We start from the raw sequence: 16,664 nt of genomic DNA on the forward strand, positions 1-16,664 counted from the left end.
CTGGGCCCAGTCCTGCAGCAAAGCAAAGCCAAGCTACACAGATGCAGGACGGAGCTGGGAGGGAAGGGCAAGGAACGGGACCCTCTGGCCACCTTTGCTCCCCTGCCCTTTCCTTCCTTCTTAAGACAGGACCTTGCCATTGGGGAGCAAGACCCTCCACGGCCTCTGCGTCAGCTCCTCCTCCAGGTTCCTAACCTGTTTGAGATCCTGCTCATGCTTCTTTTGGTGACAGAACACAATGTGAAAGTATAAGCCCCAAAAACCCTTCCTTCCTTGATTTTTTTTTTTTTTTTTGGTCATGGTGTTTTATTGCAGCAAAAGAAAACCCAAGCTAAGACAGCAGCCATCTATCTAGCAATAGCATGGGCTCCCTCTCTTGAGTTAGTATTTTCTCCAGGACTAGACTGAAATTTATGAGGGACTTCATATACAGAATTAATTTACCTGGACTCAAATTCCTGTTCCACCCATTCTATGTAATTAAAGGTCAATTGTACATTTTCTAATGCACTCCTGGGCTGGAGATGGTTCGAGGGAACAGTATTTGCTATCAAGCCTTGTGACCTGAGTGTGGCTCCTGAACAACGGAGCTGAAGCAGCAACCAACTCTAGCAAGTTGTCCTTGCATGCATGTGAACTGTATGTCCTGGTGTGGCTGTGAACTGTATGTCCTGGTGTGGCTGTGAACTGTATGTCCTGGTGTAGCTGTGAACTGTATGTCCTGGTGTAGCTGTGAACTGTATGTCCTGGTGTGGCTGTGAACTGTATGTCCTGGTGTGGCTGTGAACTGTATGTCCTGGTGTAGCTGTGAACTGTATGTCCTGGTGTGGCTGTGAACTGTATGTCCTGGTGTGGCTGTGAACTGTATGTCCTGGTGTGGCTGTGAACTGTATGTCCTGGTGTAGCTGTGAACTGTATGTCCTGGTGTGGCTGTGAACTGTATGTCCTGGTGTGGCTGTGAACTGTATGTCCTGGTGTGGCTGTGAACTGTATGTCCTGGTGTGGCTGTGAACTGTATGTCCTGGTGTAGCTGTAAACTGTATGTCCTGGTGTAGCTGTGAACCATATTAAATGAAGGTTGTTTTTAATAAACACATAGTAGCTTGCAAAACACTTGAGTTTACTGTATAAAACAGGGTCGTTTGTTAGCTTATGTGTTTGTTTTTGAGACATGTGGCTGGCTTCAAGCTTCCTATGTCCTGAAGAGGACTTTGAGCTCCTGACCCTTCTGCTTCCACTTCCTGAGTGCTAGAACTACAAGTGTGGCCGCCACACCCAGACACCCAGTGTGTGTCCATGAAAGACTCTACCAACTGAAGTATGTCCCCAGCCAGACCATTTATAACACACAAGTTAAAACCAAATTCTGTGCACAGAAACAAAGCAAAGAGCCTTGGTTAAGGAGACACACACAGCTGGGAAAAGCTGCGGTAGTCAGAGGCGCGTACCTTGCGGCCCACATACACAGGGATGCCAATGATCATGGCGGGGATGGCAATGCCAGCTATGAGAGCGATGCCTACGGGAGCACCAACAAGGGTTCCCAGCTGCCACAGGATTTTCTTCTTCCGGCTCCAGGGTTTCTTCCCCCAAAAAGTACACCCTGAGGGACTAAGAGAGATTAAACAATAACTGTTAGGAGAGCAGGACAAATAACCGGGCTCATGGAAGCCCAGCTGCAGAAAGGACTGCCTCTCATGCTAATCACCCTCCTGTTTTGTCGGGCTCATTTAAAAGCCAAAAGATGAAAGAAAGATCCACAAGATGTTGCTAATTATGATTAAGAATGTACCCCTAGTTCTCCATGACTTTGGAAACCTCAGTTCTGAAGACTAAGTTGATGATGTAAAATAAAATATACTCATTTTACCATCTCAGAACACAATTATAGAATTATATCATAAATTCGCCTTGGGACAGGCAGTGGTAGCTCACGTCTTTAATCCTGATAATTGGGGGGCAGAACTCTATGAGTTCAAAGGCAGCCTGGTCTACAGAGTGAGTTCTCGGACAATTATACAGAGAAGCTCTGCCTCAGAAACCAATTTAATTAACTAATTAATTCATTAACCAACCAATCTTGGTGGCCTAAATCAAACAATTTATTTATAAGAAAATTAAGAGCTGGATTAATGGCATAGAACAGCAAATATTAGCACTAAAGTTCAACAATAACAATGAAAACAACAAAGAAACCCTTATTTCCCATTTTTATTAATTTGAAATTATTTAAGTATAATCTGTTAACTTTCAAGCTTATATAAGTAAGAATAAAATCCATCTTTTATGTAGCTTATAAATCTTAGGAATAAAATGACTCAGGTTAATATTACTCTGATGTACAGTTTAGTCTATTCATGCACACATCTTACCTGAGATAATGTAAGTCGGAGATCTCTTTCATACACAACCAGCAGAACTCACAGCCGCAGACGGCACATGTCATGTGATTGCAACTCCCATCGTTCATCTTTATTATGTACGCAGCACATCGTGGGCACGGCTTTATGTCGTCAGCTACAAGGGGCAGAGAGACAAGACGAGGTGACGTGTGTGGGATGATCTCCAGCACACTGGCAGTCACAATGCCCCAAACACGTCTTTGCGATCACAGTCCATCAAGTGGCAGTTTTACACTGCTGTGCCTGCTTTCTCGGTAAAGAGGCACTATTAGCAAGAGTCACCTAAGGCACTCACTGTACACCATCACCAAGAACTGCCTTTCTCTGGCAATAACAGCTAAGACACTGTACGTCACAGAGAACAGCTTCAGAGTAAATGCAGCCATTCTTAGCCTCATGAGCACTAGTGAGTGGTCTGTCTTTCTGTCCATCATTCAAGTAGACTACTGAAGTGTTAGACTGCACAGCAGTGCCGAGCTAAAAAAGCATTGGCAGATAATCTCAGGCATCAAAGGACAAGGGCTACATGTACCTGTGCTCTGAGTTCCAGCTGTGTCCCGGTCTCAGCCGGCAGTTACCTACGGTTTCCAGTGTCCGGCTACACCCTCTATTCTATATGCAGTCAGAACATGTAGCTACAATGCCAACCACTGAGTTTGAGTATTGTTTCGCACTATTGTTTTAATAATTATTTATTTGTTCTCTGTACACGAGCACACTGCAGCTGTCTTCAGACACACCATAGAGGGCGTCAGAGCTCATCACAGATGGTTGTGAGCCACCATGTGGGTGCTGGGAATTGAACTCAGGACCTCTGGAAGAGCAGCCATTGCTCTAACCACTGAGCCATCTCTCCAGCCCATGCTATTACTTTTTAAACATTGAGCCAATATTCTATTTTCCCTTCTATAAGTTTTATGCTCAATTTTTAACTGCTTTATCAAAGAGTTAAAGTTTTCTTAGTGTTTCTTGTAAGGCTAAGGCTGTTTATAACTCAAGAATTAGTAAGGCTCACATTAGGATTTTAATAATTCAAGCTATTTTGAGCAAGCCAATGGCTCTAAGCAGCAAAAGACAAAAATAAATTATTAATTTTTAGAATATAAAAGCATTTACGAGGCTGGAGAGATGACTCAGTGGTTAGAGCACCAACTGCCCTTCCAGAGGTCCTGAGTTCAAATCCCAGCAACCACATGGTGGCTCAAAGCCATCTGTAATGAGATCTGATGCCCCCTTCCGGTGTGTCTGAAGACAACTACAGTGTACTTATATATGATAAATAAATATTTAAAAAAGCATTTATGAATTATGAATTAAATGACTCCAAGAATATAACACTTGCATTACAAACTTTAAATACAGGATAAGAAAAAAAAGCTGGCTTTTATACCTAACATATATGTCAAAAAGAAATGCTATTTCTATCTGCCTAAGAATCAGGAAACACAAAATTGTAAACTTAGTAAACACTATGAAATTATTTTTGAATCTTAGGGAGGGGGTGTAACTATTGCATAGTTCTAGAACGTGAACTGTGTGTGTAACAATGTTATATCACAATATCAGAAAGCCGAACACAGGCATGCCTGAACCAAGATCCCTGACTTACCAGGCATGATAGCATTAGTTTTATTTAGCTATAAAAGAACTTATAACCAAATCCAAGTCAAAGGGATACGACCTCTGCAGAGTTCCACAGTTAAGACAGCAGGGCATTCCAGTGTGATACTCTCCCATGGAAACGACATGGAGGAAGCCCAGGATTTGCTTAGATAACTAATTTGCAGTGTTCATTTAAAAAATAACAAGAGCACTTCAGTGCTCCTTCCTGGTTTGATGATGGTTCACACAAGCCCAATGTCTAGCAGATTTCTGTGGTGTCTCCATGTCTAACTCTGTAAGATGTGTACAAGCTGCCAATGCTGCAGCCCCACAGACACAAGCACTGTCAGTGTCTGCACGTTAGGATGGGACAGGTGCTTTGCTCAGGTCACACTGTTATTGGTTTTCTAGACAGGATTTCTCTGTGTAACCTTGGCTATCCTGGAACTATCTCTATAAACCAGGCTGGTCTCGAGCTCACAGAGATATGGCTGCCCTGCTTTCCAAGTGCTGGATCACAGGTGTGCACCATCACCATTTTCTAACGTGTTCTAACGGTAAAGGGAAAACGGGTAATAACGGCGACTGAATACTCTTGAAGTTAAAATTCACCAAGCTAGAAGCACGGCCTCTGCATCAGCTCCTGCCTCCAGGTTCCTGCCTGCCTTCCCTTCCTTTTGTGGTGAACTACAACATGGAAGTGTAGGCTGAATAACCCTTTTTCTCTCCCACTTGCCTTTTGGTTACGGTATTCATCACAGCAGCAGAGCCCTGGCTAAGGAAAGCTGGTAGCAGAATAATGAGGGATGGCTGTGACAGCCTGACCATGTTCTGGGAGGACGACAGAAGGACTCGGAAGTCGGGGTTATGCTAAGAGCCCGAAGTTCTTTGGGAGCTTGGAGGGTAAGAATGGCGAGAGCAATGCAGAGGCTTCTGAAGCTTCAGAGGGAAATTTAAAGATCGTAGCAGAGCCATTTGCCATTTTGAATCAAGATCCTCTCATTCCGGGTCAGCTGGGGCTGTAAGTCAGCAGCAATGAACAAGAGACCAGCACCACTGAAATAAAACCTTTGAGTTACTGGGACAACTGATGCTGGTCAGGTGGAGCTAAGAAATTAGCGGTGATTAAGAAGAGACCAGCATCACTGAGGTGAAATCTTCTGGGAACTCTTTCCTGAGAGCACAGAGAGGCTGTGTTCCAGAGATGGCCAAGGTTGTACCTCGTGCTGTGGCTGGACTTGGTAATGTGTAAGAGTCACCCAGGTGGTGCTGGTTTTGAAGGCATGAAGAACAGCTGAGGCTCAGCACTACGGGAGGACATGGAAGGCCATTGGTGAAGGTGCAGCCTCAGTTGCAATTAATGCCCCAGGACTGAAGGGGTCGTGTAAAGAAGATAAGACTTCGCACCATGAAGGGAGCCTATGAGAGATTATTGGTCTAAGTGTGGCCCAGCTGCAGCAGAAGACCCCAGTGTTTAGGAGACGCCAGTCCTGTGGGACGACCACCAAGAACAGCCCCAGCAGTAGAGTGGAGCCAGCCGGAGCCTAGAGGACAAGCTGTGTGTGCTGCAGAGGACAGAGACAGAAAAGTGACCCGAGCCCTCTGTGGTCCAGATGATCATGAGTCAATCCAAGACAGTGGATGTCGGAGTTTGATTTTGTTTTGATTTGATTGTGACTATGCCCTGATTTTTCCCTTCTGAATTAGAAAAGTATTTGGTTAGCTTTGTTTTCTTTTACTGGGGTCCACAACTGAAAGTTTGGTTTTTAAAAGAAATTGTTTTAAAGGGACTGAAACTTTTTGTTTCTTCTCTCATATATTACATTCTAACTGCAGTCCCTCCCTCTGTCCCTGCTCAGAAGGGACAGGCTTCCCAGGGCCATCACTAACTGGACACAGCAAACAAACTAAAGACCAGGCACACACCATCACATCAAGGTTGACAACCCAGTGGGAGGAAAAGTGTCCCACGGTGGTCAAAAGAGTCAGAGACAGCCCCCACGTCCACTGTTAGGAATCCCACAGGACACCCAGCTGGTCACCCATAACATATGTAGATAACCTAGGTCAGACCCCTAAAGGCCCCCTGGTCTCTGTGAGCCCCCATGAGTCCCAGCCAGTGGACACCTCTCCCCCTCCTCTGCAGGACTCCCTGGGCCCCCCTAATGTCTGGGTGTGGGACCCTGCATCTGCTCCTATCAGTTACTGGGCGATGTCCCCCTGGTGAGGATTATGCTGGGCTCTGGTCCCAGAACACTCTGTGGGCAGGACAAACTGTAGATCAAAGGGGTTTTGGATAGGTTGGTCAGGAACTGAAATTTTAATGTATTTGAATTTGTAAAGACTGTGGGACTTTTAAAGTTATTTATGTTTTTAATGTGCAATCTTGGGGCTAAATAGGAAAGGAAAGGTTACATCTTAATAGTGATACGTTTGTACGTTCAAGTTGACAAGGAGTCAGTTGTACTGGCTTATTTTGTACGTCAACTTGATGCCAGCTAGTCATTACAGAGAAAAGAGCCTCAGGTGAGGAAATGCCTCCAATGAGATCCAGGCATTTTTCAATTAGTAATCAATGGGAAAGGGCCCAGCCCACTGTGGGTGGGGCAATCCTTAGGCTGGCAGTCCTGGCTTCTTCTACAAATAAAAAGTCATATCCTTATGACAACCCGGTAAGCAGCGTCCCTCCATGGCCTCTGCATCAGCTCCTTCCTCTAGGTTCCTGTCCTGACTTCTGGTAATGTAACAGCAATGTGGAAGTACAGCTGAATAAACCCTTTCCTCCCCACCTCTCCCACCCCCCAAAATACAATCACCAAGCAATTCTGTCTGTCAAATACTTAGTTTTTTTGAAAAATCAGATAAAGACTAAGCACTTTCTTCATATGCATGGAGATCCAAGTTTGAATCCCCAGAGACCACACACAGACAGCCAGACAGAACTCCTGGAAGCTCACAGGCCACTCCACTGACATACAAGACACCCTGTTTACAACAAGCAAAGGTAAGGACCAACACCCACTCATCTGCCCACCGCCACACACTCAGATTACCTGCTGCTCCCGACTCCTGGCTGTAACTAATGGATGAAGAACGTATGGTTCTTAGGCGGAAGCTCTGGGCTCTTTCCTGTCGAGCAGCATCGCAGGTCTGGTTTGGATGCCAGATCTGTTTACAGTGGTAGCAAAACTCTGTTGCACAGCCCTCTCGCCCACAAGTCAACTTTGGACAGCTGGCACATCCAAATGCTATCACAGCGTATCTGGAAAGGAAAGGGACAGGATTTAAAATGTGACATAAGACAAAAGCCACTCAGTAAAAATTTAGAAAGGATTCAATTAAAATGCTCAGAAAACACTTTTCATAATGCATCAATAAAAAAATCATAATCTGTAACAATCTAACCAACATAAAAATAAGGGAAAAATGACAGTTTATAAATGAAAGTATATAAATATCTTTTAAAAATTCTAAATACTTGAATTTTAGCCAGGTGTGGGTGGGGTGCATGTCTTTAATTCCCACACTCAGAGGCAGAGGCTGGCAGATCATTTTGAGTTCAAGGCCAGCCTGGGGTAAAGGGTGAGTTCCAGGACAGCCAGGACTACAGGGAGACCCTGTCTCAAACAAACAAAACATAACCATGTCAGCTTCTCGGACTTTTACTGGAAAGGACGCCGACTCGGGAGTGGAGCTGAAGATGGTGATGGCATCTGTGACCAGCCTTAATGCCATTCTCTCAGTAATACTTCTGATATTTAACATTCTTAAACTTAAATTTGGGTACTGTTAAGACATTTAATTGAGAAATTAAATTTCCTTCACACCGACTTTTCTAGCAGACGTATTCATAAAAGCCCCAGCTGGCAGCGTGTAGTCAACCGGCCAGTGGCTACAGTATCATGCTCCCCACAGACTAGCTCTTAAGATGAAACAACTGACTAACAAGAGGCACCTCTGGGAGATTACATCTAGTTACAAAAAGTCAACTTTAGAAAGTTACAAACTACAGGCCTCTGTGTGTGTCACACCTGAGATGATAAGACTTTAGAATGGGAAGTGGATTAGTGACTGCCAGGGCTCAAGGGAGAGAGAAGGGAACACTTAGAACGGCATGACAGATTATGGCCTTTTTTTAAAAAATTGGGCTTTTTATTGATTGTTTTGTTTTAAATTTGAGACAGGTCTTACTAAACTGCTGCCTCTGAACTTGCTATTAGTCAGGCAGACCTGGTGACCGTGCCTCAGCCCCCTCAGCCCCTGTAACTGGCGGTGTAAGACGGTGGTATCCCTGACTGATGGTAGGCACACAAACCTGACACAAAATTCTACGTAACTAAACCCAGCCCATGTAAATTAGCTAGTACACATAAGGAGGGAAATCTGGGTGAAGCTGACAGTGTGTGGTGCTCTGACAGCTCCACGATCCCCCACCCCACACAGCATTTGAGTGCTTGGTACCATCTGCAGCACTGTCTGGGTAGGGTTAGGAGTTGTGGTCTTGCTGGGGGTGTGCTCTAAGGTCTCAAAAGACAGGTGTCACCCCCCTTTGGCTCTCTGCCTGCTGCCTGCATGTGAGATGCAGGGCACGGTGTCTTACCGCACAAGAGAAGAGTGGACACTACACTGACCCTACGGCAGACATGATCGTCATGCTGTGACATGGAAATGGAGAGGAACAGACTGTGACACATGGGGCAGTTCTAGTCCTGTAAGTGCACATACATACACACAAACTGTCACATTCAGAACTTTCTAGTTCTCACCGAAAGCAACATCAGGCCTATTAAGTTGTTTTATTTTTAAAATACCAAACATTTGCTGGAAAGTTAGGGGAGTTTTGATGTTCCTCTTGTTATTGGCAACAAAGCAATAGTAAGTAATAATCATAACTAGGACTGTATCAAATTCAAGACCATCTGCATAACTGTACAAGACTTGAGGAAGAAGGACATCACTCCCGCTCTGACTGACTGCTTCCTCAAACATCCCACTCTTCAGATTCAAAGTCTTCACCTTAAATTCTACTTTACTCCTGGGAGAATTTGTTGAAATAGTGCAGAATTAATGGCAATTTAAATAAACAGGGTAATTTAGCAGAATTTCACCTCCCTAGATTTTAAGATAACCAATGAGGGGCTGGAGAGGTGACTCAGCAGTGACAAGCACTTGCTGTTCTTACAGGGGACCTGGGCTCGACGTCGAACACCCACATCCGTAATGTAGCCCACAATGGCCTCGAACTGCACGCACAGGGGATTTGATGCCTCTCTCCTGGCCTCCATGGGTACTACATACATGGCATTGCATACAAGTGCTATAGAGAGTTACACGCAGGAAAACAGTCATACACGTAAAAACATGACGCTCACGTCTTTTTAAAGGAATAGCTAAGTCACTGCAGTCACTCTAAAATACCTGTGATTTAAAGTCAAGTTTTCAGTGAAAAGTTAGACATTTTATTCTAAACCTCTACATCTGATCTTTGATTACAGAATGAAGGTGGCTAGAAGAGGAGCAGACTGGCAGACAGGGAAGTCTGGAGGCTAACACCAAGAGAGCCGTTTTGTTTATCTGTTTATAAGATGGCAGTTATCAGGGGTCAGAGTGATGGCTCAATAGTTAGGAGTACTAGCTGCTCCTGCAGAGATTCTCAACATCTCTTCATACAGTGCTCAAATTATGCATACAAATTTTATGTTAGCAGTGAAGTTTTCTATATAGTACCAGCAACAACTATAATATTACCAGATACATATAAAGTATGTTCTTAATGTCTAGAGAACCAGTACAAACAATAACGTAAGAATAAAGGAACCCTGACTATTTCTATCCTCTGTGGTTAAGACTATTGACAATCATCAACACCAACTTACTGTATAGCCAAATTAATGAAGAATAATTCTTTACTAACTTTACACAATCATAAATTTGCTTTTCCTTATTTTGCTTCTCTTGGTGTCCATCCCTCGGTTGTTTCGATTTTAATCCATGTGGCAAGTGAGTAAAGAACCCATGTGCATTTTCTTGTTCTTTCTTTATAACCATCTCTAGTCTGCCTGGGTCGTGTTGTGGGTCCCTTAGGTTTAACCGCCCCGGTTTATGCGGGCCGGGCCGGTTTCTGACACTTCATTAAATAACTTGTATTCTGGGGTTCTATGAAGGATACTCAGAAAGCCACATTCTTCTTCTAAAAGATACAAGACTCATTTCTCTGTGTTTTACAGTAACATTACATGTAATGATTCTTAGAAAGGTTTTTTTGGGTAAAATGTTTTGTCCATCTCAAAATCTAATTTCAGGAGAATGATTTGCAAATATCAGTGAAAATACTTGTGCAAGTTGACATCCATGGGTTCAGGAGTGATACAGTCACATCTAAGCTGTTTGTTTAAACAGAATTAATCCTATTTTTCTAGACATGGAGTATAACTCATCACAGATCCCAGAGTTTGGTTCCACCATTATACCTGGAAGTTCAGCTAGCCTTGGCCTAGCTTCTTTTTACATACATACATACATACACACATACATACATACACACATACACACATACATACACACATACATGCATGCATACATACACACATACATACACACATACATACATACACACATACATACATACACACATACACACATACATACATACACACATACATACATACATACATACACACATACATACATACACACATACACACATACATACATGCATGCATGCTTTCATTTTTGAGGCAGGGTCTTATGTGGCTGAAGATGACCTTGAATTTCTGACTGTCCTGCTTCTGCTTCCTAAGTGCTGACATTATAGGCGTGCGCCAACACACTCGGTTTATACGGTGCTGGAGAGTAGACCCCAGGCCTCATACATACCAGCGAGTACTCTACCTACTAAACCACATCCCCAACCCTTTATATAGCACCTTTAATGTACGATTTTGTTGTAACAGACACTCTACAGTACCAGAGCATAATTCATATCTGGTACTAGACTGTATCTGAGTTTTAAACAACTAATGAATTCATTAACTATTAAGTAAGTTTTTAATGCTTTATATCGCACAGTAACCAGACAATTGTGTGTTTAAAGATTTGCCCACAGAAAATATGTAACTTTTTTCATTTAAAATTAGGGAACATATATATAATCTATATATCAGACTATATATAATCTGAAAATTCATTCAACAAGCTCTTGAAAATTAGTTTGATTCAGACAATGAATTCTGAAAGCTATAATTTGATAAATTCACATCATAGCTTTTCCTGGACCTATAATGAAACAATATAGAAATTCAAGGTTTTCATACTCCATTTATATAATGTATGGGGTACTAATGTTATGTTAAATTATACTATTCCTGGCTTTTACTATTTAGTAGTCTTATATGTGTTTGTACATGGTAAGTGTGATGTGTGCACACACTCGAGCAAGCGTGCACACGCACACGCGCACACGCGCACACACACACACACACACACACACACACACACTCAACTTGGAGGTGCATACATGTGAAGTCAGAGGCTCATACCAGCTGTCTCCACTTAATTTAGCTAGACTGGCTGGCCAACAAGCTTCAAGAATCCACCTGTTTCTGCCTGTCCCCTAGCACTGAGCTTACAGTATGTCTGCCATGCCTAGCTCTTCTGCATGGATTCTGGGGATACAGACTCAGACCCCCATGTCTGCTTATCAGTAATTTTGCCAATTGAACTATCTCCTCCTCATCAATGCTTTATAGAAAGGGCACATAACTGCTTTCTCTTAGTTCTGACACAATAACCAAATACATATGTTCCTATGCAAAATTATTTTATTTTAAATGCTGAGAAAATGACATGTCATTTAGAACTTGAGATAAATCAATTATTTAACTCTTGTGTGTAACAAATCTTGAGACCTGAAGATGTTCCCATATGGACATGAACACACAGGTGTGTGGTATAATATGCCTTTCAAAAGAGTGGTTTATTTAAGAGAACCAACAACCCAAACACAAACATTCTGTAATCCCCAATAAAAACTACTCACGGATGGGGAAATCCAATTTGCTTATAGCTTCGTCCTGATCCCTACCATCTTAGAAGTTGTCTTCACAAAATGCAATGGAAATTTAACAGAGACAATATAGAAACAAGTTAGGATTTCTGACTTCTAATACTTAGTATGGTATATACCCAAAATGTTTATTGAGTGGATAAGTTATTTGGTATGTTAAGACTGTTCTTTAGACTACAAGAAAATTTTGTATTTTATCCCTAGAGAAAAACCAATTAAGAAAAGCCAAATGATGTTCTCACCCACAGTCTGGAGCTGGACACCACCTGCAGTCAGGGTCTGCAACAAGCCACCGTCGAAGCATAAACTCTTCATACTTCTCCATTAAGATATCATCACTTAATATCAAGCGAATGTCGTGGGGATTAAACCGCTCAGTGCATTCTGGACAACTAATATTGACTCTACTTTCAGAGATTTCTATCCTTAGGTACTGTCGTAAGCAATCCACACAAGATCTATGGTGACACGTCATTATATCAGGAAATCTGTCTTTCGAATGCCGTAAAAGGCACAAAGGACATTCTATAAAGTCTCCGATTTGTTTGGTGATGGAAGTCAATCCATTGTCAGAAGAGGTATGTGTAGAGAAAATAGAGTTCTTATCAGCACACATTTCAGAATGTATACTTTCAATACTTGCAATCCCATCCACCCCACCATTGAGCTCTCTTGATTTACGTTTGTTGTCCTTCTTCCTCCGAAAGAGCGAGCCTATTGAAATTCTTCTCTTTTTGGGTGCCTTTTTAACAGAAGGCAAGCTCACAGATGAAGCAGAAGACTGAAGATCTCTATCTGAACCCATTTGCTGATGTAAACTCATGTCTAAAATGCTCATCAGAACTGAGTCAGAGTCAATATTCATTCGCAGCCCTTCATTATACTTAAAGATAAAACTTATTTCTTGTTCTTGCATTCAGATTAAGTCATGATGTAAGAAAGATTCCATTGGCTTCTTCAGAGAATCTTGGGAAAGTTCAAGAGAAGACTGTTGTCACAAATGTCCTAAAAAAAGAAAGAAAGAAAAAAAATATATGTTTTTATAATCTTGCAGGTTCTCTGTGAAAAATTTAACAAGTGTGTCCTATAAACATTAATTTAAAAATTAAAGTCACTAGTCTACAGGGAAATACACAATGGATGCTGAAACAGCAGTGAGGACATTCTGTAATCTTAATAGAAGATGTTCTACACGTCAGCTCTCACTGACTCAAATGATCCCTCACTGCCTTTAATTAGTTTTTAATTAGGAATACAATGTATGTGCAAACACACAGGCTAAGAATAGCTTATGTGGTAATCTTGAAACAATCACTTACTAAATATTTCAGAATCACAGTAATATTGTAAGTCATTATGACAGCAGCAGAGCAATGGAACAGAATACAGTCTTTCCAAAACCTTAAAAACTATATTTGATTTTTAACAAAGGGGACAATGCTGAACATCAGAAATGGTCTTTTTAAAATTATCTGAGAGGGGATCAGGAATGTGGTTCTATGGCTCACCCCATAAAAGCATTTGCCACACAAGCCTGGTGACCTGAGTTTTATTCCTGAGATGTGCACAGTGGGAGAAGAAAACCCCCTCCTCAAAGCTGTCCTCTGAGTCCATGCATACACCTTACACGTGAACATGGAAACACACACATACCTAAATGTATAGAAGCTTTTAGGAGACAAAGGAAGAGAATCAAGATGATTTCTTAAATAGCTCATTACAAGCTCTAATCATAAAGTAAAAGATGGTAAATAACAGAGTCGGTCAAGAGACTTTCTCGTTAAGCATTAAAGGCACGGAGAACACACACGCCACCAACAGCTGATCAAAGAACAGTGTCCAGAAGAGGCAAAGGGCAGAGTGCATAAAGAGACAAGCCACAGAAAAACAGACACACCGAGAACTTCACAAAAGCATATTTACATGTACAGCTACACAGAGGTCACTACACACCTAGAAGGTAGCAGAGCTGGTAGTCACGGGATGCCAGGGATTTGGAGGGGGCGCTACAGGGTGAGGAGTAGGTGCACGACTGCCCCGGAAGCGCTAACATCCCATGGAGCCCAGGGACATTTCCACTCCTCACCAAGACCACACACGATAGACCAGGAACATGGTTTAATAACTTTAAGCTTTTTTACTATACAAGTAGAGTTTATACAATGGCACCAATAAAAAAAAATCAACGTACAATCTGAGAGCCACACAAAGACTCTCTAGCAGCAGTTTTGAGGATTACCACAAAAAATAAAATAAAATAAAATAAAATAAAATAACAACTAAAAAATAAAAACTCCAATTTAAATATCAGACACCAACAAAAGGTGTAAAGGCTTGACACTAGTGTGAGAGAATCACCTCATGTCTTGCACAATGTAGGGGAGCTAATTTAGCATTACTGATTAGACAAAAATATAGTCTTACACCCAGGGACCCTACATACGGAGCTCATCTTCATACTAGGAATACATGTTACAAATAATGTACTGCTATATAGTTAGGGAAAGGGGGAAAAAGAAACAAGGTCACATAAAATAAGGAAAACAGCATTTAAGTATACATCTGGCACTTAAATGAACAAATATAAGCTATAGGAAAACACAGAGCTGAGAAATAACAACTGCAAAATAGTGGAATACACGTTTTGGAATTCGCCTTCTCTCTTAAACGTAAAGTTCCCGGTTGGTTTGGCTGCACACACCACTTACCAACCAGAACACTAAAAGCTGTGTGTTAAGCCCCGACTGGAAAACAAATTCCCATGGGTTGTCTTCTGCCCCCTCAACTGAAAACCATGTTTTCTGTTCCTCATTATGTTACAGAGGCAGCAAGATCTATTTCCCTTTAAAAAAAAAAAAAGTTTGTTTGTTTATTAAGTTAGTTAATTAGTTGTGTGTGCATTGTTTTGTTTTGGGTTTTTTTCTGTTCAGCCCCCACCTGTCCTAGAATTCACTCTATAGACCAGGCTGGCCTTAAACTCAGAAATCCACCTGCATCTGCCTCTCTCTGGGTCTCTCTCTCTCTCTGGGTCTCTCTCTCTCTCTCTCTCTCTCTCTCTCTCTCTCTCTCTCTCTCTCTCTCTCTCTCTCTCTTCCTCTCTTCCTCCCTCCCTCCCTCCCTCTCTCTCTCTCTCTCTCTCTCTCTCTCTCTCTCTCTCTGCCTCTGCCTCTGGAGTGCTGAGATCAAAGGTGTGTGCCACTACCACCAGGCTGGTTAGTTTTTTTGAGACAACGTCTCACTATATCGTCCTAGTTGGTGCAGGCAACTAGAGCAGGGAGAGGTAGACAAGATGGCTGAGACTTGCTGGGTTCTAGCCTACCTAAGAAATGGAAATGGTACGCTCCAGGTTCAGTTACAGACCTCGTCTGTCTCAATGGAATAAATAAGGCAGAGCGCACTAAAGAACTTGAATGTCCTCCTCCAACCTCTACATGCATACATGGGCACACATGTACCTTATTAGATCCTAGATGCTGCACTTGTGGAGAGGGAATCAGCCATGCCTCCCCTATCTGGTACCTTCCTTAAACTACTAAATTCCTAAAATATAGCAGCCCAAAATAGAGTAGGACAAAAGAATTAGCTTCTAAAATTACAGCATGTATCCAGCTAGGACTTTCACTAAACTACTACTTAGAGAGTTCTCCCTCTAAATTCAGACTCTCACCCCCAAAGTTTAGAAAAGTAAGGAATTTTCTTTGTCCTCTGGGTTGCTGCTAGGCATCCTAAGCCAGCTTTCTTCCTTGTACGTGGCTAGCATTACTAAGGCATCCTCAGCACACCTCTTCCTGTGGGACCTGCCAGCGTTATGATTTAAATCTCTCTCCATCTCCCCACGCAGGTGCTCGAACTGTACAGCAAATACTTAACTATTCTCGAGTGAGAGCAAATGATGCTGAGTGCAGAGAGACTCCCAACTCATTTGTTAAGCTACAAAATACTGATACCATGGAGAGTAGGAGTAGGAAAAAGAGCTCAGACTGGTAAAGAGATGTAATCTACACATTGAGCGCAGACGACCACCCACACCAATGTGTGTGAGCAACCAACGAATCCACTAAGGGCCTGGATAGAGAAAAGAGAAAAGGAGAGCTGGCCCACGTGAGCTACATCTTTCTCCCACTCTCGCACATGTGAGCTCCTGGTCTCCTTGCCTTTTGAACTCAGACCAGGATTTATAGCACTGGTTTCTCTGGTTCTCAAGCACTTACACCTGGAACTTTACCAGTTTTTCTCAGCTGCTAGCTTGCAGACACTAGATCACGGTGTATGTTTCTGACTTCATAACCACATGAGCCAATTCCTGCTTTTAAAAAAAAAGTCTTTTTGTATATCTGTAACATCTGTTTCTCTGGAAAACCTTAATGCATGCAACTTCCATATAGCAATGCCTATCTATCTACTTAGTTGAGATCCTTCCGCTAAGAGTGGACCAGTAAGTGAAGACACTGTAAGACTGGATGCTGAGACAGAAATGTAAGCAGACCTACACAGACTACATGCTTTCATTTGAAAGTGTCACTTCTCAAACACCAGTGGTACAAGGAACTCCAGTCACCTTAATTAAAGTGAGAAGCAGCTCCTTTTCTTGGCAC

General features: G+C 42.4%; 1 protein-coding gene across 1 annotated transcript in view; it reads right to left on the minus strand.

Moving 5' to 3' along the window:
• The window catches only part of RNF19A (ring finger protein 19A, RBR E3 ubiquitin protein ligase), a 35,141-nt gene that overhangs the window by 7,974 nt on the left and 10,503 nt on the right, over positions 1-16,664 (minus strand). The window contains exons 2-5 of the mRNA XM_080909468.1: positions 12,312-13,074; positions 7,058-7,266; positions 2,373-2,517; positions 1,449-1,611 (exon numbers count right to left, since the gene is read on the minus strand). Of these exons, the coding sequence (XP_080765594.1) occupies positions 1,449-1,611; positions 2,373-2,517; positions 7,058-7,266; positions 12,312-12,985 (1,191 nt within the window). The 5' untranslated portion in view covers positions 12,986-13,074. The remainder of the gene's footprint in view (positions 1-1,448; positions 1,612-2,372; positions 2,518-7,057; positions 7,267-12,311; positions 13,075-16,664) is intronic.

This window comes from Micromys minutus (genome assembly GCF_963924665.1).
Source record: "Micromys minutus genome assembly, chromosome: 33".
NCBI classification, from domain to species: Eukaryota; Metazoa; Chordata; class Mammalia; order Rodentia; family Muridae; genus Micromys; species Micromys minutus.